Source organism: Chelonia mydas, chromosome 10 (genome assembly GCF_015237465.2).
Source record: "Chelonia mydas isolate rCheMyd1 chromosome 10, rCheMyd1.pri.v2, whole genome shotgun sequence".
NCBI lineage: Eukaryota > Metazoa > Chordata > Testudines > Cheloniidae > Chelonia > Chelonia mydas.
The window spans coordinates 79,195,233-79,216,927 of NC_051250.2; the positions used below are offsets into that span (position 1 = coordinate 79,195,233).

General features: G+C 42.2%; 2 protein-coding genes across 4 annotated transcripts in view; one reads left to right on the forward strand and one right to left on the reverse strand.

Moving 5' to 3' along the window:
• AAGAB (alpha and gamma adaptin binding protein) overlaps positions 1-9,674 on the reverse strand; it is a 28,976-nt gene extending 19,302 nt beyond the window's left edge. The window contains exon 1 of one of the 2 annotated variants that reach the window (XM_037911742.2): positions 9,522-9,674. In XM_037911742.2, coding sequence (XP_037767670.1) covers positions 9,522-9,594 — 73 coding nt within the window. In that variant the 5' untranslated portion in view covers positions 9,595-9,674. The remainder of the gene's footprint in view (positions 1-9,521) is intronic. The other variant, XM_037911743.2, reaches the window with a different exon arrangement.
• Positions 9,627-21,695, forward strand: part of IQCH (IQ motif containing H) — a 111,175-nt gene continuing 99,106 nt past the window's right edge. Inside the window, exons 1-5 of one of the 2 annotated variants that reach the window (XM_043523290.1) lie at positions 9,627-9,754; positions 12,524-12,646; positions 13,017-13,114; positions 13,989-14,103; positions 20,399-20,518. In XM_043523290.1, coding sequence (XP_043379225.1) covers positions 9,659-9,754; positions 12,524-12,646; positions 13,017-13,114; positions 13,989-14,103; positions 20,399-20,518 — 552 coding nt within the window. In that variant the 5' untranslated portion in view covers positions 9,627-9,658. Of the gene's footprint in view, positions 10,006-12,523; positions 12,647-13,016; positions 13,115-13,988; positions 14,104-20,398; positions 20,519-21,695 lie in introns of both variants that reach the window. The other variant, XM_037911740.2, reaches the window with a different exon arrangement.

Sequence of the window (21,695 nt, forward strand, 5' to 3'; positions counted from 1 at the left end):
TGGAATGAAATACATGCAACCAATGTCACTACTAGCCAAGTCATCAAAAATTGTTGTTGACTATGACTGACAATGCACAACAAGGTGATGGAGTAAATTATCAGCTGTCAGAAGTTTAGTGTTGGTCCCAGGATATGAGAGAGAGAAGGTAGATGAGGTAATATCTTTTACTGGACCAAATTCTGTTAGTGGAAGGGACAAGCTTTCAAGCTCCACAGAGCTCTCTCTCGGGTCTGGGAAGGTAACCGAAGTGTCTGAGCTATATACACACTGGGACAGATTATACAAGATTCCTATATGGAGTTCTATGGGAGCCGCAATTAAAGTCCCAACCAACACTTTGAAAACTTACTCCTAAATAGTCCACTACCTGAGCCTATAGTAACATTTAAGTTAGTATTGCCTCTAGGGCCAAGGCTATCACATAGCTTGACAGCCACCTGGTGGAGTTAAATTATAATTAGTAGCAAAGAACTACAAATATATAGCATTGAAATAGTCAGCATAACTGGGATCATATTGGGCAAAATCATAAAGTTTGAAAAAGTTATAGAACTGTACCCATGAATGTGAATCTATCGGAGAACTACAATTTTGTGGGGACCAGAAGGCTCAGAGGACTGGAAATGGAATATGCAGTCTTTCAGTTCTCAGGGTCAGATTTTTGAAGTATTTAGGTGCCTAAAGGTATAGATAGATGCTTAATAGGATTTTCAAAAGCACCTAAGGGCCTAACTCGCAGTGCTTTCTAAGTTTCTTGCCCAAGAAGTTTGACTGAATTCCATTTACAATATATGGGAGAACAGTTTAAATACAGGTAGGTGAGAGTCTCATTGGCAAGGACAGCATAGTGAAAATGGGGTTTACCATGGGATTTGAAGCAAGATGGGAAGGACTGGAACAAATACAAGGTGGAGGGGGCAGCTGTTCAAACACATCAGTGGATGGCACATAACAGATGTAAACAGAAGTGTTATGCACAACACTGAAGCAGAGGAGCTTGGTAGGAAGAGGAAGGCAGTGAAGGAATTAGAGGGTAAGATTTGACCTTGATAACAGATGACTAATCTGTAAAAGAATTTCCTAATCTAGTTTCATAAACCTTGTTTTTCACAAACTGGCTCCTCCACACCTATATTCTAACTCTTTAACCTACTTTTCTTATAAATAAGTTTTATATGATAGAACCTCTGAGACAACTTTCATCTTATTTTAGCAAGATTTATCATTTTTGGTCCTATTACTCTTCTGTTGTCAGAGTGAACTAATGGCTTTTAATGTAACCAAAGTCCATTCTGTTTGATAAGAATGTTCACTTAACCAGAAAACAAAAGAAATAAAGGATTTAAGATAATGCAAGGCCAAACAAATCTTGATTCTGGCTTCCCTAGTATTATGTGACCAACTGTTAGTCTGCAAATCCATGGTCATAGAAGTATAGTCCAGGGGCCACTACAACATCTAACCAAAATAATCTGGATTAATATGTAATTTAAAAAAAACCTTTTTACCTCACTTCTAAAAACAAACAGTTTAAAATCCTAGCTCATGAAGATATTTAGATTTAGTGTATACTGTTTATCAGTAACTTTCAACAGCATCTGAGAAAGTTCTTCCTACAGTTGTCTGCCAAAAACTCTGTGCAGGATCCAATATTTACCCTGCACCATTTTATGGCCTTATAGACACCTAAGAAAAGAACTCTGTCTGTGTTTGGTGGCTGGATGATGCCACCAGTTGCTATGATGCAAACACCCAAGTCTCTCGTCTAGACAGGCTAGTGGAAGAGGACTACTTTTCAGTTTGTTTAAACACACACTGAGTATTTTCAGTTCTAAACCTCCTCAAGTAATTTGGATTACACACACAACCTTCAGAAATCCCTTTAACAGATTGTCCTTAGCATTCAGTAACAGAGAAACTCTTGAAGGGTGACATCTCCTTCCAAAATCCACAGAGCTGTTCACTGAGTCATACATCAGTTTTATTTAGAATAAAATTTGTTTTAAAAGTGTCCCTTGCATGCCAAAACTAACACTTGTTTCTAGAGTAAAGTGGGGGGAGGGGGGGTTGTAATATTGATATACTGCAGCCAGATTTAAGTACAACGGCAAACCACTATCATTTACTTTAGTTTGAAACTCAGGATATTAACAAGCCTGGTATATAATAATGACAATTCCTACTGCACAAGCAGTTTACTTGCAAATTGCTAATACTGCAATTTCATATTCTGTTGCAAAGTCAAGGTAGTTAAGATATTGTTTGAAAAATCCAGGGACTTTTTTGGCAAGTAAACAATGAAGCATTTCTAAATACATGAATACCAGTTCTTTTTCTACAGGGCCAGTATACGTAGCACACTGTTTCAAATGCAGGTAAAATATTATTCATTAGTCTGGCCTAGAAGTAGCTATACTGTGGTGGGTTTTTTTGTTTTTAATTCCCACTTTAAAGCATGTTTTGGCACTTTAGTAATTTGTTTTATGAAAGTTCTCAGAATTGAATTTTTAGAATTGCTTGCCAAATGCTAGTGGAAGTTATTTAAGTTATGTTAAAGCTGTTCACCACCACCACCTTGAAATCATACAAAAATTTTCAACCATTTAGTAAAAAATTCCCCATATTTTCATGTTTCCCTTTTGCTACTGAAGATATTTGTGTCTCAGAGCTCTTATCTCTGCCCTGCTTCTCCCTCCATTTGATCCTTTAACAAAGCTATAACTCTGTTTGACAGTCTGTTGCCACTGAAATAATTGTAAAGTCACAAAATCAACATTATAACTTCACTGAATGACCAGCGGGAAGAAAATAGAATGAGGAAAGAAAGTCTTTGTTGGAAAACACTTTTTTTCTTCTTAAGTTAGCCAACTCAGTAAGAATTATGAACGCATGCAAAAAGGAAGTGTGTTTTTAAAAATAGCTCCCCAAACGTCACTGTGAAAGATCTTTCACATCAGCTCCATCAATAAAAAATTTAAATTGTTTACAAAACAGTAGAGGCAAAATTGCTAGACAAAGTTTAAGCCTCTAAGAGAATTCAAGAATGTAAAAACAAAACCCCCCCCGCAAATGCTTTCCTTTCACTGCTAAGGTTCTGCTATTTTATTCGACTTTCATTCACCCTATTCTGCTTCTGATTATAGACATTTCTCATCCAAACAGAATGACTTTGCCAGTCATGATGTGGAATTTCTCTCCAAGAACCGTGTGGAATTAAAACTCTTGTACACAAAGCTCAGCTCAAATACTGACAAGACCTTAAAGTTTTATAACTTGCCTTGAGCTAGATTGCATACTTATAACTTCCCATAAAAGTAATTAGAGGTTTGGGATAGTTACTACATTTCTACAGCACAGCCGTGATGTCCCATTTCTATATATTACTCTTGCTGACAAAATTAAGTGCAGCTTGGATACTTTATTTTTGACAGCTTCAATAGGTTTGCCACTAGTTACATTTCTCACTAAAAATCACTACCTATACTAAGATATTTAAGTGTTTTGCCTTCTGTTTCTGCTGTAAAAACAGAGGCCGTACGAGGGTACTGAAATAAACTGTCTAGACAAATTAAGAATTGTCCAGAATGTTACTCCACCTTGGAATTAGTTTCATATATTGTACATACTGTACTTAATTTCCATTAATTTTCTCCCCCAAATAGAAGACTCTTTGTATTTTAATGCAAAAACAGGTTCTCAACTATAATGAAAGCTTTCCACACCCAGTTCTAGAAAATATTTTTTTAGGATAAAAAACATTTCAAATTCTGCTTGCACTTGGCCAAAACAAACATTTCCAGAAAACTGATATCATGGCAAGAGCACGTGTCTCAGTAAATGTACGTCTTTAGAGAATTACTCATTTTCATGTTTGATCTTCCCAACCGTCAAGAGGGATAGCTCAGTGGTTTGAGCATTGGCCTGTTAAACCCAGGGTTGTGAGTTCAGTCCTTGAGGGGGCCATTTAGGGATCTGGGGCAAAAATTGGGGATTGAGCGGGGGGTTGAACTAGATGACCCCTGGTCCCTTCCAACCCTGATATTCTATGATACTTAAGAGGGTCAGTGGTTTAACATCCAAAGAGTCTAGAAAACCAACTGACTCACTCAGTGACCACAAATGCAGGCAGGCCTATTGGACTGACTTCTCTGGCTATCCTCTTCATGGAACAGAGATGGGTTATTCAGATTACAATAGCAAATCCACAGGTCCAAATGGTTCAGGGCCCAGTGGAGAACACTGAACACATAGGACAGTTCCTGCCCCGAAGAGACTCTACTCACAGAGTGTCACATGCACAAATATAACATCTTTTTTAAGAAGGCTTCATCTACAGCAGAAATGTTAATGTTTAAGCTCCTTTGCTCTGAGAATCACAACAGGAGATACTGGACTGGCCCAAGTAGAGATGCTAAAAGCACTGTAAACAACATGGCATTTTTGACTGGTTCAAGACCAGTCTCTTGCAACCCACCAAGGACTAATGTTAAAGTTGAAAATCTTACATTTCCAAAATGGTGTATCAGCTTGGTCCAGAGCAAGACACAAGAAGCTCCCTAATACTTATGGAATCTATTCATAGGAGAAGTGTCTTTCGAACCCCAAACAGTTGGTTGGTTTATGCCTTAAAGCATGAATTATTTATATTCCTCAGGTTTTTTAAAAAATTCTGTTTAGATATTTATTTGAGCAATGAGAACACTAGGTGGCTTTTTTTTTTTTTTTAATACTGCTAAGATCTTGGACTCTGATAGGGGCAGCAATATTCCTTGATAAGTTAAATTTGTTGCCTTTCAAATTTCATTGGGTGTTCCTTTGGTCTTGTTACCAGAGGATAAATGAAACACAGTAAGGTTCTGAGAAGGAAAGGGAAGGCAGACACCACCAAACTGAAGAATGTAGGTGGCATATCATATTCATGCCATTTGTAAAACATCAAAAGCTCAGCAGACGTTCCATACATGGAAGGCAACTAATGTATGGAATGGACTGTCCAAAGCACTTTAGAAGCTTGAAGTATGACCTCTAAAATGAGCTGAATATGAATATTTAAGAGAAAAGTCACAGGAAATAAGCTACAGAGCTGAAGGTCTGTCCATCTCCCTCCCCCGCCCTCAGAATTTACTGCTCTATTACAGCTATGAGAAAACAAATACCTAAAACTGAAGCACCCTTGCTATGTCTAGTATTTACTACCACTGGACTAGTAACATTCTGTTAAAAACCATCGCAAATCCCCTGTTGCAACTTTTCTCCCAAAGATTACAGTAAAGCATTCTTGGTTTTCTTTTTCTGAGTGCTTTCCAATTTTAACACTGACTAAATCTTAATTTAAAACACGTTAAAGAACTGAACTATCAAGTCTCCTCTGGTCTGGTAGGTATGCTACTAGCAGTTCTCATATTCTGTGTCTTGAGAGCCACCTGGTGGAAAGCAACTATAAGAAATACTTCCTGTGTAACTTTCAGGGGGTAAGAACTTTTCAGGAATACATTTAAGAATCCCTTTTCTGAAAGAAAGAGAACCACCAAGCACGAGGGATTAGCTGTACAGCTACCTACCTGGTCCACCAGAGTGTTTAAAGTTTGATCTGAGTGAGTAGACAGTGTTTGGAGTGGTAATGTCATGATTTTGCAAGACTGTTTCAGATAACTAAATACATCTAAGGTGCAGGTGCCCATCCTGTGCTATGACATAATGTAACACACAATACAACAGTCATAATGTAGTAAACTATGAAGGGCTGCTCACTGCATCTTGAAACAAAAATATATCCTCCAGCAAATATACTAAAAAACCCATAGTGCTCACAACACATCCCTCAAGCCACCCCCCAAAATGTTTTGTACTCATTTGCCTCTTCCCCTGTCTAGGGGACTCATTCCTCTAGGTCACACTGCAGTCACTCACAGAGAAGGTGCAGCGAGCTAAATCTAGCCATGTATCAATCAGAGGCCAGGCTAACCTCCTTGTTCCAATAAGAACAATAACTTAGGTGCACCATTTCTTATTGGAACCCTCCGTGAAGTCAACCCTGTAAGCCGTGTCCTCAGTCGCCCCTCCCTGCGTCAGAGCAACAGCAAATAATCGTGCATCTGAGTTGAGAGTGCTGTCCAGAGCGGTCAAAATGGAGCACTCTGGGATAGCTCCCGGAGGCCAATACCGTCGAATTGTGTCCACAGTACCCCAAATTCGACCCGGCAAGGGCGATTTAAGCGCTAATCCACTTGTCAGGGGTGGAGTAAGGAAATCGATTTTAAGAGCCCTTTAAGTCGAAATAAATGGCTTCATCGTGTGGACAGGTACGGGTTTACATCGATTTAACGCTGCTAAATTCGACCTAAAGTCCTAGTGTAGACCAGGGCCCAGAAACCTACTGGAAGCCAGCACAGATCCTAGAGCACTGCAGAGTGTGTTCATGGTAGGACTCTTTTCTTAATAAGAGGGCACCACATCCTTCTTTAGTTTCAGCTTCCAAGTGGTCTTGATGCAGAGCCCATCACAGGTTTCAGAGTAGCAGCCGTGTTAGTCTGTATTCGCAAAAAGAAAAGGAGGACTTGTGGCACCTTAGAGACTAACCAATTTATTTGAGCATATGAAGTGAGCTGTAGCTCACGAAAGCTTATGCTCAAATAAATTTGTTAGTCTCTAAGGTGCCACAAGTACTCCTGTTCTTTTAGCCCATCACAGTAATCCAATGTCAAAGTAACAAAAAGTGATGGATAATGGTGATAAGGTCCCTGCATCTGAAAGGAAAGGCTCAGATTTGACAAAAAAAAGATGCTATCTGGGTCTCAAGGAGCAACACAGGCTCTACTAGCACATCCCAGTTATATATGTGTGTGTATGTTACAAATGGCAGTGCCACTCCCTTAGTAAGACTGCCACCATAAGGTTTTGTCTGTATAAGCAGGGTGCACTGATTTAACTAAATCAATTTAAAATTCACACCTTTGGTTAAAATGATGCAGAGCGCCCAAATTCTGCGAACTCTACCAGTGTCTGTCTTCCTCCCACCCACCATTTCTTCCTCTCAGTCTTGTCTTGATTGAGTGGCAGCCATCTAGCCCTCATCCAAATGCCAACCTCAGATAGCCCCTGGGTTGTTTGTTCCACTATTCCAGTTGGGTCATGTGATTTACTTTCATATACAGAACAGCAATTTAAGTTGTTGCTTTTTTAAATGTCACTATTTTACTATCTCCATTCAATCTCTCTCTCTTTCTGTGAGTTGCCGCCTTAAGTGCTATAAGCAACTTAATTTGATGATTGAAAATAAGACTAAGAATCTGCTTTGGCGTTCAAAAGTAATGGAAGTCTAAATGTTTCAAAGAGGGTACTGTTTTTAAAAAGTCAAATCTGGTTTATTTGAGTCACTTATAAGTTCTGACTTCCATAACTCTCAAACAACAAGTTCTTCCAATCCTATTTTCCATCATCAGGTAATCAAGATATCACCACCCTGTCTTATTTTAACTCCTTTAGGTTTCTCTCTAAGACACTTAGAGCACAAAATTGTGAGGCTGTACAAAAAACACAGAATTCCCTACAATTTCCTACAACTTTCCCACAAACAAGCAGCTACAAACAACTACCCGGGGTAAGATTTCCCCAAATTTTCTCCTGGTACTGAACTAACATGCAGACTGAATCAGAACTTCCATGGTTTAAGTTACAATCTTAAAGTTGACCAGTTGCTTTGATGTGATTGCCTTTACTTAAACATCTGTACTGCCATTCAAGTCCCACCTGAAGTTGTAAACATTTTGAAAGTGAATTATTTAATCAGTTACTTGTTTTGGTACCCATTAGGTGTTTTAGTATGCATGTAATTTATCTGACAGTTCTGACTATTCTTTAGGACCCATAACTGTGCCAATTATTTCACATTTATAGATGAATGATAAACCATGACAATGAACTATTAAACAAAAGCTTCTTTCTGAGCAGATTACCAATCCCTGGAGTCATATCATGCAAAAAGGCAAATTAGCTCCTTGCACTGAACAGTCTCTGCAATTTTTCCTGACTGCCAGGCCTGTGATCCAAATCACTTTTTCAGACCATATGAATGCTATTCCTCATCCTCCAAGAAGTCAAAAGCACCACTGCATACTACAGATTCAATCTGGGCCAAATGCATGGAAATTTTAAAAATGTCATGGAATATTTGAGTGAGGGGAGAAAAGCAGTGGAAAGAAGAGATTTTTCCATCCCTCTAGTTTTTGGTGTGGCTAAAACAAATCTAAGTTGGAGTTATAAACAAAAAGAAGTCACCTGTTAAGGAGCACGCCCTGCCTAAAAAGCATGACCTCAGATAAACTGCAGACTCTGGAAATAGCAGAATGCTGGAGAACTGTGCCCCTTTCTTCTCCCCTCCTGAGGAATTTGATCTTAGAACTACCTGAGTTCATCAACTAAACAAACACAAGTTTATTTTTCTAAGGTACTTCATGGAAGGTCACACTGTCTGATTTCAGCGTTTGGGGTTTACTCAGACTGTTCTCTGCAAATTTTAGCTATTCCTGGCTATTGGTTGTTTCTTTTACAAAAGTTTGTCTTAATCCCCAGGAGAATGTCAAACGTCAACGCTTAAACTATTTGATTTGGCACAGGCTTTCACAGAAAGCTACTTCCCCTCATACGGGATCTGCGTGAAACAGATTGTGATCATTTCAGGCAGGTCCCAGAGCGATGAGGCAGCTGCTCCTTGGCCTAGAGGGCACTCACCTGGAGGGTACAGGGTAAAATCCTACCCCTCTCCCAGCTATAAAATCCCCATGAGAGTTTGCTCAGTGCCACAGCATCTAGGGTCAATAACATGCTTAAGCCACCAAGGTCAAACATTTCCGGGCCTGCTGTGACCGATGCTATCAGGCAGAGGTTACAATGCTTGACTGAAAGGCACTTGGAGACGCTTAACGTGTCCCCGTACAGCGGAAACGATCACGCCCCGCACCACGACAGGGTTCCACCTTTACTGCAATGACACCCCACCAAGTCTGCTCCATTTTCACCCCGGCACTTCCACCTGCCCGCCCCGCAACTTCAGCCGGGCCCGTCCGAGGTCCGGCCCGGCGGGTGCTTCCTCGCGCCGGCGCCGCCCCCGACAGCGGCTGTCGCCGGAACGCCGGCAGCTCCGCTGAGGCGGCTGGAGCCCGGCCCGCGCCCGGCCGGAGCAGCGCTCGGTTCGCGCCCCGGGGGTGCGGGAGTGGAAAGCAACGGGCAGGGAGTCAGACGCTCCGAGCCAGGCACCGCCGGGGCGCGGATCCGGCGAGGCGAGGGGAGGGGGCGCTGTCCGCAGCCGCGGCTCGGCCCACGCCCGCCCAGCGAGCGGACCGCTCCGGGTGACAGGCAGAAGGGCCCTGACGGCGGCAAGGCGCGGGAGCGCGAGAACCCCCGCGCGCCACGGGGGCCGACCCGACCCAGCACGCGGGGGTGGCGGGGGACCGTTGGGTCAGCCGGGGCAGGGGCAGAGCTCTGACCGCCGGCCCCCCCCCGCCCCGAGGGTTACTCACTTTTAACCAGCTCCTCCCCAGCAAAGCCGGCAGCGCAGCTGGTTACCAGCGCACAGGGTCCCTCCACCGCCATCGCTCCCCCCACCCCGGCCGCCCGGTGCTTCCGCCCCAAAGGCCCGCCCCTTCCGGCCTGGTGAATGGTACCATCCGGGCCGGGGAAGCGGCAGCTTAGAGCAGTGAATGACCTTCTCCGTGGAGGGGGTGGCCCAGACCGGAGAGGCAGGGAGTCGCTGGTAGGGGCAACCCGCGTGGGGCGGGGGAGAGGCAGAAAGTTCCCGCCCGCGCCAGTCACATGGAATGTTCCTCCCCCGGCAGGGGATGGTACGGTCCTGCCAGCGCGTCCCGTTGCTAGGGCACGGTCACGTGCACCCTCATGCCCCCGGAGCGGGACGCGGGAGCCGGAGCCCTGGGCGCCGATTAATCGGAAGCTGCCATGGCCGATGTAGTCGGGACGGGAGAGGAAATAGGAGCCATTTTGGTCCAGGTAGGTCACAACTGACCGATTCCCCCCGTCCCGCACAGAGGTCTCGGGGCGGGGGGGGTTTCAGCTGCCCCCCTTCCCAGGAGCCTTTGCGCCTTTGCCCCAGGCCAAACTCCCATGAGCCTCTGAGGGGCCAGCCAGTCCCCCCCCCCCCCCACCGGGCCGGGGACTGGGAGGCCGGATGGGTCATGGCTGGGGGGCAGCGCTGAATGGAGGGTCGAGGGCGGTTGACACTGGGGCAGGCAGCCAGGCCCCCAGGGCGGCTGGGCAGGGGGCACCCCTGGGTGAGGAGCTAGGGTTGGTGCCGAGCCTGAGCTCGGTAGCTGTGTGGGTGGGCCCCACAGCTCGAGGAAGCCCCGAGCCCCCGGTGGTGGGAGGGTGGCACCACTGAATGGCAGGTGGATGGTGAGGTTATGGCCGGGGGCCTCAAACTTCATCGCACCGTGACCCCATCCTGATCACAAAAATTACTACACATCACCAGGAGGGGGAATGAGCCTGCCCGAGACCTGCCATCCTGGGTATTGGGGGAGCTAAAGCCGAAGGGCTTCAGCCCCAGGAGGGGGGCCTGTAACCTGAGCCCTGCCACCCAGGGCTGAAGCCCTCAAACGAAGCATAAATTAGAAAGTAGCAGGCTGTTGTTTCTATTGGAAAGAAATCAGTCATAGTAAATAAAACTTTCTACAAACTGTAGGTGGTAACAGTTGCTCTAAAATTTAGGTTGTAATATAGTTTAATGCATATCCTTCACGGATCTCAAAGACTTTACAGACTGAGGATATGATCTGCTCAAATTGAAGTATATTTAAAACTTCTACTGATTGCAGTGCAGGTAGGCTATTCAGATGGGTGAAAGGAAGTGCAGAGAGATTAAGGAGATCACCCCAATGACCCACTGAGTTGATGGTAGCACTCGCAATGTTGTTGGTGAGGCATATTCAATCAAACCTGGGCCCCACTGCAAGACTGATTGGACTCTAGACTGAAAGGTACAAGAGCTAGTTTACAACCTTATCCATGTCATCTTCCCAAGCTGATCTCCTGTAATGGCTGGGCATGGGAAGGGGAGACAGTAGGGAATGTATTCACAAATGGTCTGTTTATGGAAAGAAATACTGGCACAGTGGATGATGATTTGCTGGTAAACTGGAGGTAAGGACCTGTGATATAGTCTGGACAAAGGAGTCGGGGGGTGGTGGTGGGGGGGCGGATTCTGGTATCGCCGGGGATTCAAATTTTAATTACTTCACAAAGCCACTTGTACTCTAAACTCTGTGGCACAGGAATACGAGTAGAAAATATCACCTAGAATTTCAAACTGTCTCTGATTGGATGGGGTTGCCTGTGGCCTCAGGTTTAGGAACATTATCTGAACTGGTGCTAACTTAGAACTCAAAGTCAGTAACTCAGTAGGGGGATGGTATCCTTCCCATGTAGAGGGAGTGAGTTGATTTAATAAGTCTTTTCCATTTCTGATTACTTTGATCCAGTACAGTTGCTCAAGTGTTATTTTTCCCTTTGTGAATAGAAAATAAAATGCACTTATCTGTGGTGGCTGCACTAGCTAGCATTCAGCTTCAAGGTGAAATTCAAGGGGCTGGTTAGCCAGGTTTCAGAGGAGGGGATGTGGGCCTTGCTGTGAATAATGGGATGGGGGTCTATGGCCCAGTGGGGAGTGAGGAAAATGGTTGTCCTTCAGACACATAAAATATAAGGGGATATTTTTTCTTTTTCTCCTTCGAGACTAAGATTCTACTTCTGTGAGGTGGCTGGGTGAAAGGAAAGCACCTTGAGTCACGAATGTCACAGCAAGTTGGCTGTGGTACCTGCACACAGAGGAGGGAAGGTGGATGGTCTGGGGAAACTTAATTATATAAATGTGTGTTGTAATGTGTAGGAATATATATAAATCATATGTGTATATATAACAATGTATGTATCATTGACATTTTGCTTTTATGTTATCTGTGTAATTATTGTTTGTCTGTCTTGTCTATTTAGATTTATAAGTTCGGGCAAAGACTGTCTCTTCCTAAACATTAGTAAAGTTCTTAGCATAATGGGGCCTTGAATCTAGTTGGGATCTTTTAGTGTTACCACAGTACAAATAATCATAATCGGTGACAAAAACCTATGTGATCTTGATGTAAGCTACTTCAATGAATGCCTCTGCCTTTCAAAACTTTTGCAGCACGTGCATGGCTCCAGAACTGTGCCAAGAGTGATGCTTGAATGGAATGGGGTCAGGGCCCCACTTGGTAGCAGGCCCTCACTTCTGAAGCTCGCTCTCTCAGGTGGCATTGTAAGATGTTGTCCAGGTTTTTGCACTAGCTGTCAGCTTCAGAAGTCCTTGGCAAGATTTCTCTGTGTCTCCTGTAAAATTGCAGGGCTGCAGGGGCTCACGAGGGTATTTGTGTCCTCTATTTAGGAAATGTTTTTGCTTTGAACTGAAACCATGTGAAGTACGCCATATGTTATGGTGATATGTGTGCATTAGTGGTATAACAACATAATTTTGTAGGTTCAAGAAGACCTTCACCAGCTTAAGGACAAACTGACAAGCATCAACCTTGAACAACGTGGAGAGGGTGTGGATGTTCACGTTCTTGAAACAGCCATTGAAAGAACTGAAATCGGGCTGAGAGTAAGTAGATTCACAGTTCGAACAGGAAGAACTTGCCAATAGTGAAGTATGTGTCAGTAATTCATCGTAAATACATGGGTCTAAATAGTTGCCTCTGTCTGTATTTCGTTTCTGAATAGCAAGCAACAAGATGTACCAAGCATTGTATCTCAAAGCCATGATTGCACTTTTTGGATGGTCAAAGTCAACAGGCCTTGTGGCTTATGAAGTTATCCAAGATGTGCTATAATTACTCATAAATGTCCAGTCTGTCATTCCTTTTCAAGTAATTACAAGAGCCAGAATGTCAAGTTAATTGATCCAAGTGAATACGCTGAGTGTCCCTAACTCCTCTGTAATAATCTAAACTTGATTTTTTTTTCTCTAACAGAAACATGCTGAGAATTATTTAAATGCCATAAATAGAAGTGTGTTGACTATTCCCTATACTGATGAAAAAGAAAGATACTCAGAACAGCACCCCAAATGGTAAGGAAAAATGGAAATGATTTTATTGTGGAAACTACTACAAGTAAATACTGTGAAACAGGGATTGGCAACCTTTGGCCCACGGCCCGCCAAGGTAAGCCCTTGGTGGGCCGGGCCGCTTTGTTTACCTCCCGCGTCTGCAGGTTCGGCCGATCGCGGCTCCCACTGACGGCCGCTGCAGGCCAATGGGGGCCGCAGGAAGCGGTGGCCAGCACATCCCTTGGCCCGTGCCACTTCCTGCAGCCCCCATTGGCCTGGAGCAGCGAACCGCAGCCAGTGGGAGCTGCGATCGGCTGAACCTGCAGACGCAGCAGGTAAACAAACCGGCCCGGCCTGCCAGGGGGCTTACCCTGGCGGGCCGCAGGCCAAAGGTTGCCGATCCCTGCTGTAAAAAGTTAACTTTCACATTCAAATGGGGCACCCAAATAGTGGAATTTATATATTCCTACCAATGGAGGGAAACAGGAAAAAAACTTTATAATGTCAGACTCCTCTAAAAGGAATGGAAGCAGCTGAGTATTTAATCCATCAGTTGTAACACTTAACCTGGCTGAGGTTAATAGATAAGTGCTCTCTTCTAATTCCAGAATCACATGTCTGGAGAAATACCTTGCATTGTTAAAATTGTATTGATTCATGGATTGCTCTTCTGTATTACATAAAATGTTGAAGAACAATATAAAAACAAAATGCAGTTCCAAATAGGTATCTCAAGCTTTTCTGCTGACTCATATAACTGCTATTTTTTCTGTTTTGTTATACATGAATTTTAGTAAAACTACAGTAGCCAACCAGATGGAGGCAGTACAAGATGTATAGGTAAAACAAGAGCAAGTCTTGTAACTTTTATTATTTCTGTTTCTTTCTAAACCAGGAGGCTTCCTATTGGTGCTGCTCAGAAGCAGTTTATTTTTCCACGGGTGCCTGTTAAACCTCTGATTACCCAGCCGTGTGGCAGATCAGCAGCACGTATTTCTCCAGGTTCGCAGGTCTGAAATAACTTATTACTACTTTGACAAATAGACCCAAAGTAAATATTGTAGACTTACTGTAAGGGTCAAAAAGCTTACCAAGAATGCCCTGGGTCTGAGTGTGTTAAATATATGAAATTGCTTAGCAAATACTCCTGTAATTTAAATTCTCTTAGCCCTCCTGTTCCAAACGCCACACAGAGTCACTTTAGGCCAGCATGGCCATTTGGTGGCTCAGGGTTTTAGAAAATTCTCAGAAGAATGAGCGCTCCTCAGAGATGGGGGGCCCTTTTCCTGTCTTCAGAGCAAGGTAAGATCTTGGCCATAGAGGACTTCAAAACTCTCAGGGAATCCTTTAAAAAGAGGCTGTTCAAGGCCAAGAAAAAGCCTGCCGCCTTTTTTCCTTTTCACAATGACATCAAAGAGATTGTGGCACCTTAGAGACTAACCAATTTATTTGAGCATAAGCTTTCGTGAGCTACAGCTCACTTCATCGGATGCATTCATGAAAGTTTATGCTCAAATAAATTGGTTAGTCTCTAAGGTGCCACAAGTCCTCCTTTTCTTTTTGCGAATACAGACTAACACGGCTGCTACTCTGAAACCTATCAAAGAGATTGTTAGGGAATCCTGGAACAAGTTAGCTGCTTGTTCTGCTGTAAGCAGAGGTGAAAGTAAGCCGGTACGCCCTGGTACCAGCGGTGGCTGGAGCCCCAGGCTGTTTAAATTGCCTCCAGAACCCCGCTGCTGGAGCCCTGGGGTAGCGGCTGAAGGGCTCCGGGGGCTATTTAAAGGGCTGGGGCGGTAGAAGCAGGGGAGCCCTGGGCCCTTTAAATAGCCCCTAGAGCCCTAGGGTAGGGGCGGGGCTTCTGGGGCTATTTAAAGGGCCGGGGCTCCAGCTGCCTATGCTGCCCCGGTCCTTTAAATAGCTGCTGGAGCCCCGCCGCTTCCCCAGGGCTCCGGCAGCTATTTAAAGGACCGGGTGGTAGAAGCAGGGGAGTTGTGGGCCCTTTAAATAGCTCCCAGAGCGCTGGGGTAGCGGGGGCTCCAGCTGCCTCTGCAGCCCCGGTCCTTTAAATAGCCACTGCAGCCCTGCCACTTCCCCAGGGTTCCGGGGGCTATTTAAAGGGCCCGCGGCTCCCCTGCCTCTACCTGGGAAAGCGGTGGGGCTCCAGCGGCTATTTAAAGGACCAGGGCGGCAGAGGCAGCTGGAGCCCCGCCGCTTCTCTAGGGCTCCGGCGGCTATTTAAAGGGCCAGGACGGTAGAAGAGGAGAGCCCCGGGCCCTTTAAATAGTCCCCAGAGCCCTGGGCTGCTGCTGCTGCTACCCAGGTGGTGGTGCGGGGGGGGGGGGGGGGGGGGGCACTTACATTACAGGGTGGGCTGGGGCTGGCTCTGACCCCCTCAACCCCACCCCTTCCACCCTAGGCCCCATCCCTTTCGGGGCCAGAGCTGGCCCCAGCGTACCAGTAAGTCACTCGACTTACTTTCACCCCTGGCTGTAAGGCTTCAGTCCTATAGGCATGTGCTTACCTTTACTGCTGAAAGTTGAAATCAATGGCACTAATGTTAAGCATATGTATAAGTGTTTGGAGGATTGGGGCCTAAAATGGTGCCTCTTTTTTACTTAAGAGATGCCACAAGCCCTGGGAACTCTTCTATGCATATTCATGGTGATTACCTTTGCAGAAAAGTCAGCTCTCCCAATGAAAATATGATATTTGGCTGTTTTTTACAAGCAGAAATTTTTATTTTTTTTCAGAAGTTATGTTTTTTTGAAAAATTTTGATTAAAATTTTTGTTTTATTCTGAGTTGTCAATTTTGATTGGTCAGTTTAGTCAGACAGTGGTAATTTAAAAAAAATTATTTTGAAAAAAAAGAAATTTAAAAAATTCAGTGCCAAATTCGAAAAATAAAATTTCTATCAGAATGAAGTATCTCTGAAATTTTCACAAATTTTAAAAAAGTTTTTTGATAAGCTCTAGTCAGCATTGAGACCATTGGCTGAATAGTATCCTTTAGGCTATCCCCTAGTTATCTGGTATAATCCAGAGTTCTCAGGCTATTTTGAATTAGTTTTTTAAATTAGAGAAGCATCAAATGGGCTGAGAGAGGGCTGTTGGTAGGAGGAACTCTGTTGGATGCCAGAACCCTAACAACAAGGTAGGGAACAAGGCTACTTGCAGGAATGAACCAAGGATCAGCAGCCCAGATTTCATACTGCTGGATCCCTCTGCAGAAAATCAATTTATAAATTAAGACTAAAATTTCCCTTGTTACTGTAAATTGAGGAAATTTGATCTAGAAATCTTAAAGAAACAATGAATGTGGAACTCTATGACTCCCTGTTTGAAGAGGGATTGTTCAGATTACAACTGCTCTTTAATTCTCCTGGTTTCTTTCTGTTTTGAGATGCAACCTTAACGTTACTTTAATATGTCTCTGTGCACTAAAATCCCATCATTTATACTTTAAAAAGAATGTAAACTTTACACGTCTCTGGGGTTCTGTTGAACAGAACACCAACAAGACCATGCAATCTGGAATGGAAAAAAAGTGCTGATGCAGAAAATGGTTTTTAGAATCTTTTGGAAACAAAATACAGTTTCCTAGAAAATGTTCAAGCACTCTGCTGTATAAAGACACATGTGTCATGAAAAATTATCAAAGGCCAACTAGTGTATAATCGGAGTATAATCCGTGGTCTTTCAACTGTTACATGCACGGGTGAACTTAATTTAGAGCAGGACACACACTACACCATACCATGACTTTCCCTTGAGGGGGTTTGGAGCCCCATTGTCCTTTCATTTCTGATATCTGTGACATCTGCTTAAAAATGCATATCCACGGACACACAAGATAGCCCTAATTTCCCATTATGAAGTAAATGACAAACAGTGCTGTTTTGCCAGCTGTTCTACATGCATGGCATGCTAACATAAAAGCTTTTATTATTAAATAGTTGTGAAATCCAGCTGGGAAATTACCACCTATAATTCCCCACTTTCTGTCTTTTAAACTAGGTAATCCCCAGTTGCAACTATAAACTGTTTTTCCACATTAAAAACAGTGTAAGGTGAACAGTTATCAGTTGTTAAGGGTACTTAAGCATCTACAGGCTTAGTTTATTTAACCTGTTGGTTAGAGAAATCAAGTTTCAAACATATATTTTAGATTCAGAGAGAAAAAAATAGTTCATATAGCATTATCTCTGTGGTTTGTGGTCAGTAGCCCGCTGCATGATGGTAGATATGGAGCGTAAGTTGTGTTTGCAGTAGTTAGCAGAAAACAAGATTACAATCAAATTAACATAGACTATATTTCATATACAGATTGTTAGAATTCTTGCCATATGCCAGATAGTCTGGCCACAGATGTGCTAGTATACTCTTGAAATTATTATTTACATGCAGGTACAGTATTTCTGAATCATAGCAACAGCAGGATGAGATTGTGCTAGCCCAGATAATATGGAAAATCAGGATTATCATTCTTGCTTGTTTTAATTGGGTTTGTTCTTCCAGGGAAGCCTGAGAGACTTACACATACATCTTCCACTAGGATTAATTGGGATTGTCTCTTAAATTCCCTGCACAGCAATGGTAGTGAAGACCTCAGTGTCTCTATAGCTGGGTAGTTCAAACTTATTTAGAGAATCTGCTGGGTTGGAAAGACCTGAACTGATCCATTTGTTTTTCTTTTCAAAAACTGTTTTACTTGTGGCATCCTAAAGACGTAATGTGGGTTCCCTGTTCTCTCATTAGTATGAATGGGAGTTACAAAGGTAAATGAAGAAAATAGACTCTATAATACTGTCAACTAGGTGCAAGCTGTTGATTGTTAGGGATAAGAATTGGTTTAAAGTAGACGAATATACTTTTTGTTTCAAAGACTAATATGGTATAGTCAGTTTACAGGGTAGAGTTCACCCCTGGACAGTGGGCCATGCACCACTTAAATCCTCAAAAATAAGCCTTATGTGGTGGACAGGATTGGTTGGCCCTCTATATGGGCTGAATTTCATCCAGTATGAAATGACATTTATACTGAAGTAGAATGAGACTTGATTGTAACATACAAACTATACAGTTCTGTGGATAGTGAACCCGTATGTAGAAGGGAGAAATACACAGAACCTCCAGTAGTATGGAGTCCTTTAGCAGCTGATCCACCGCCTGATGGCATAGGTAGACACATCTGCACTGCTCTGGGTTGTCCCTTTTCATTTATCTGTTAGTGGTGGGGCCTACGTGGTACTTCCCAGTTATCCTGACCAGAGCCAGTGACACCAGGTGGGATGCCCCATCTTTTCCCTATTGGCTCCTTCCCTTGGCTCCTGTTGTGTCCCAATTACCCCAAAGGCACTCTTTGAGCATCTTCCATTTCTCTGGCCAGTTTAAAAGTGACTGTGGCACACATCACCCATGATTTTTCTAACTAAAACTGGAATAAGTCCTGTACAGTACATTTGCAGGGATTACCACTAGATTATTTGCTTGTTGTACGTATGTAACATGCCAGTTGCCCTGTGCATCACATCCACTTCTTGTTGTGCATTGTGATAATAGAAGCTGGAGATACAGATGATAGAAGTTACAGAGAAATAGACCTATTAGATCATCCAGTCTATCTCCCTGAAAATGTAAGATTGTTCCCAACAGTACATTTACATTTAGAAAGTAGCTTTTGTCAGCTTTCTTTCTTAAGCATTTCATTTCTCATTATCCTGAGTGGAATTTGCCACTGGGAGATTTATCAGTTTACTGTCAGCCTGTGGCTGGGGAGTTTACATTGTGAGTTGTCTCTTGTTTTTAATTGAAAAGGTCTTCAGAAAGAACCATTGCAAATTTCTTTCCAACCCTTGTTTAATAGCACAAGCAGTGCTTGTTGTATAGTGGTGTGGTGTGGTAATAAAATAAATACTGTACCACAAAATCATTGTTGAGGTGAAAAATGAACTTTCTGCCTCTATGCAGCCATCTAGGTAAAAGAGCAATTTGTGTAGATAATAACTTTTGTTTCTGTAAACCAAAGTTTGACAATCACATTTGATATGTTTGCTTGTAATTACTTTCAAAAGAAGAGGATACAAAGGTCAGATAAATTCAAACATGTTTAGTTCTTCAATAAATAAAACAAATTGCAATCTTCTATTAGTTTAAGAGATCATTTTGAAGGTATTTTAAAACTTATATGTAGATTTATTTTGTTTTTCAAAAATTGACACACCCATCAAGAGAATAAGCACACACATCAAGGAGAAAATAGATCCTTGTGGCCAAAAATCCTGGCTTATTTTCTGTCCTGAACTGAATTTATTTACTTACTCTCAAGTACCTGTTCATTCAAGACTGATCCTGCACCCACCGAAATTAACAGGAAGACTCCTAGAGAGGGAGGAGAGGGTGGGGAGAATTGAACCAATTTTGAGTTTCAAGCTGTATTTTAATCCTTGCCTCTAAGTTTCTTTGCTTTCTATATGGTAATTTATTTCAATATATTTTCTGTTCAGCTACAGAAACTCAAGTGTTCCTTATGCCTGTAACTGATCTTAGAATGAGATGTTTGCTGTGTCTCTTGCATACCTTTTACTAAATCCGAGTATAGATTTATCGTGTAAAGATGTAGCTAGAATCCCTTATGGTGCTTGCAAACCTAGTTTGGAGTTTACCTTTGGTGACCCTGAGAGAAAAGTGTCCAACTTAACAGAGTGAGAGCATACCTTGCCTGTTTAGCCGTAGTACATACAGAGTTCATTGGCTAAATCTTTCACTTGGATGGTGACAAGTAAATCCTAGGCTGGATTTTTAGTCCCATCCTCCTCACTGGAATTTTTAATTTTTTAAAATTAGGAATGCTTTCTTTTGGCAAAATAGAGTAGATGTTCATTTGTAGATTCAATGATAGAAACTACATGCAACCTACATCACTCAAATGGATCAAACCTAATGTATAGTTTTCCTGAAATTTAACTAATGTATGAGGTGTAGCTCTAGAACTTTCAGGACATGTTAAATAAGTAGATCCAACAGAGTTTGGTGGAATGATATCTGTGAATAGTTATTTTGACGTCTTCTGTATTAATTATCAAGTAATCTAATCACAAAAACATTTTTTCATTATTTGTCCAGTTCAGTGGATTGTTGAATAACATTAATCAAATTATTTGAAATTTTCTCCCCATTTATTGATGAATTTATTCATGAGCAATGTTTTTCATTATTCAATCACTCTTGTTTTTAAACATTTTAGTTTATGTAGTAAATATATTTTGAGAATATGCATAGTATTTTTTATGTCTTTGTTTCAGCACAAGCTTGCAATGAAAGTGAAAATCATGTATGATCCAGGCGACACCAGTAATAGAGTTCTTTTAAAACAGAACTATGGAATCAGCTTGCCACTTATTAATAAGAGAAAATCAGCTCCTGTAAGTAATTTGTTTCAGTGCCCTTTTTATCATTTTTGACCTTTATTTTTAGTTTAGGCTTTCATATTATAACGTTTTACATAAGTATATCTCGCCTTTCTCTCTCTCTCTCTCTCTCTCTTTTTTTTTTTGTTTGGATACTTCGTAAGTATTACTAAGATCATTTTAACAGAACAACAATGCTGTCAAATACAGTACTACAGCGGCACTGTGTTTAAAGGCCTTGATCCTGCGAAGACTTAAGCATGTGCTTATCTTTACACACTGTGAGTAGTGAGTAGTCCTGTTAAAGTCTGTGAATAAAGTTAAACATGCATACAATCCTTTGCAAGTTTGGGGCTGATGGGATTTTGGGCCTGCTCCAAAGTGCATTGAAGGAAATGGGAAGGCTCTGGTTTTAGTGGATTTTGGATCAGTTCCTTTGTTGTTAAGGAACTTTGAAGGAATAAACTCTATTTTCAAGCTTCTGAGAGCATAATATAAACAATGAGTTTTTAAAAAAAATATGAAAAATACACATACAGCCCTTGACATTTTGGTGTTATATTCTTCACTGACATTTTTTCAAAAGTAACCCTAACAATAAAATACTGTAATTCCAGAGATAAGTGTCAGGGAACTAACAAAGAGCGGCTCTCTTATTTAAACTAGGGAATCAAAGAATCTTAAACATCCATATCTTGATGAAGTTTGCAATAAAGAGAGAAACCCAGAAATACAACAAACTAATTATATAGACTTGTATGTTTTAGAAAAATTCTTAGAGTAATATTATAGTTTTCTTCACATAAATTGCTATCAAATCTTCTCTCCCTGTCGTCGTCCCCCCCCCCCCCTTTTTTTTTTTGGTTTTGGTCCCTGCTGCTGCCTGATTGTGTACTTCCAATTCCAAATGAGGTGTGTGGTTGACTGGTCAATTCGTAACTCTGAGGTTCTACTGTAGTTATAATTCAGAGCTGTAAAATTATAGTACATAGAGTACCCATTCAAAACACTTCTGTTTAGCTGATGACCTTTCAAACATCAACAAATCAAATGCCTACTGTATTTCATAACTTTGTTACTAAGAAAGAAAAAAGATAGCAAGATCACACTTCATATATGTCAATAATACATGTATTCTTCAAGAATACATGTGATCATACATGACAAGAATACATGTCAAGAATACATTACC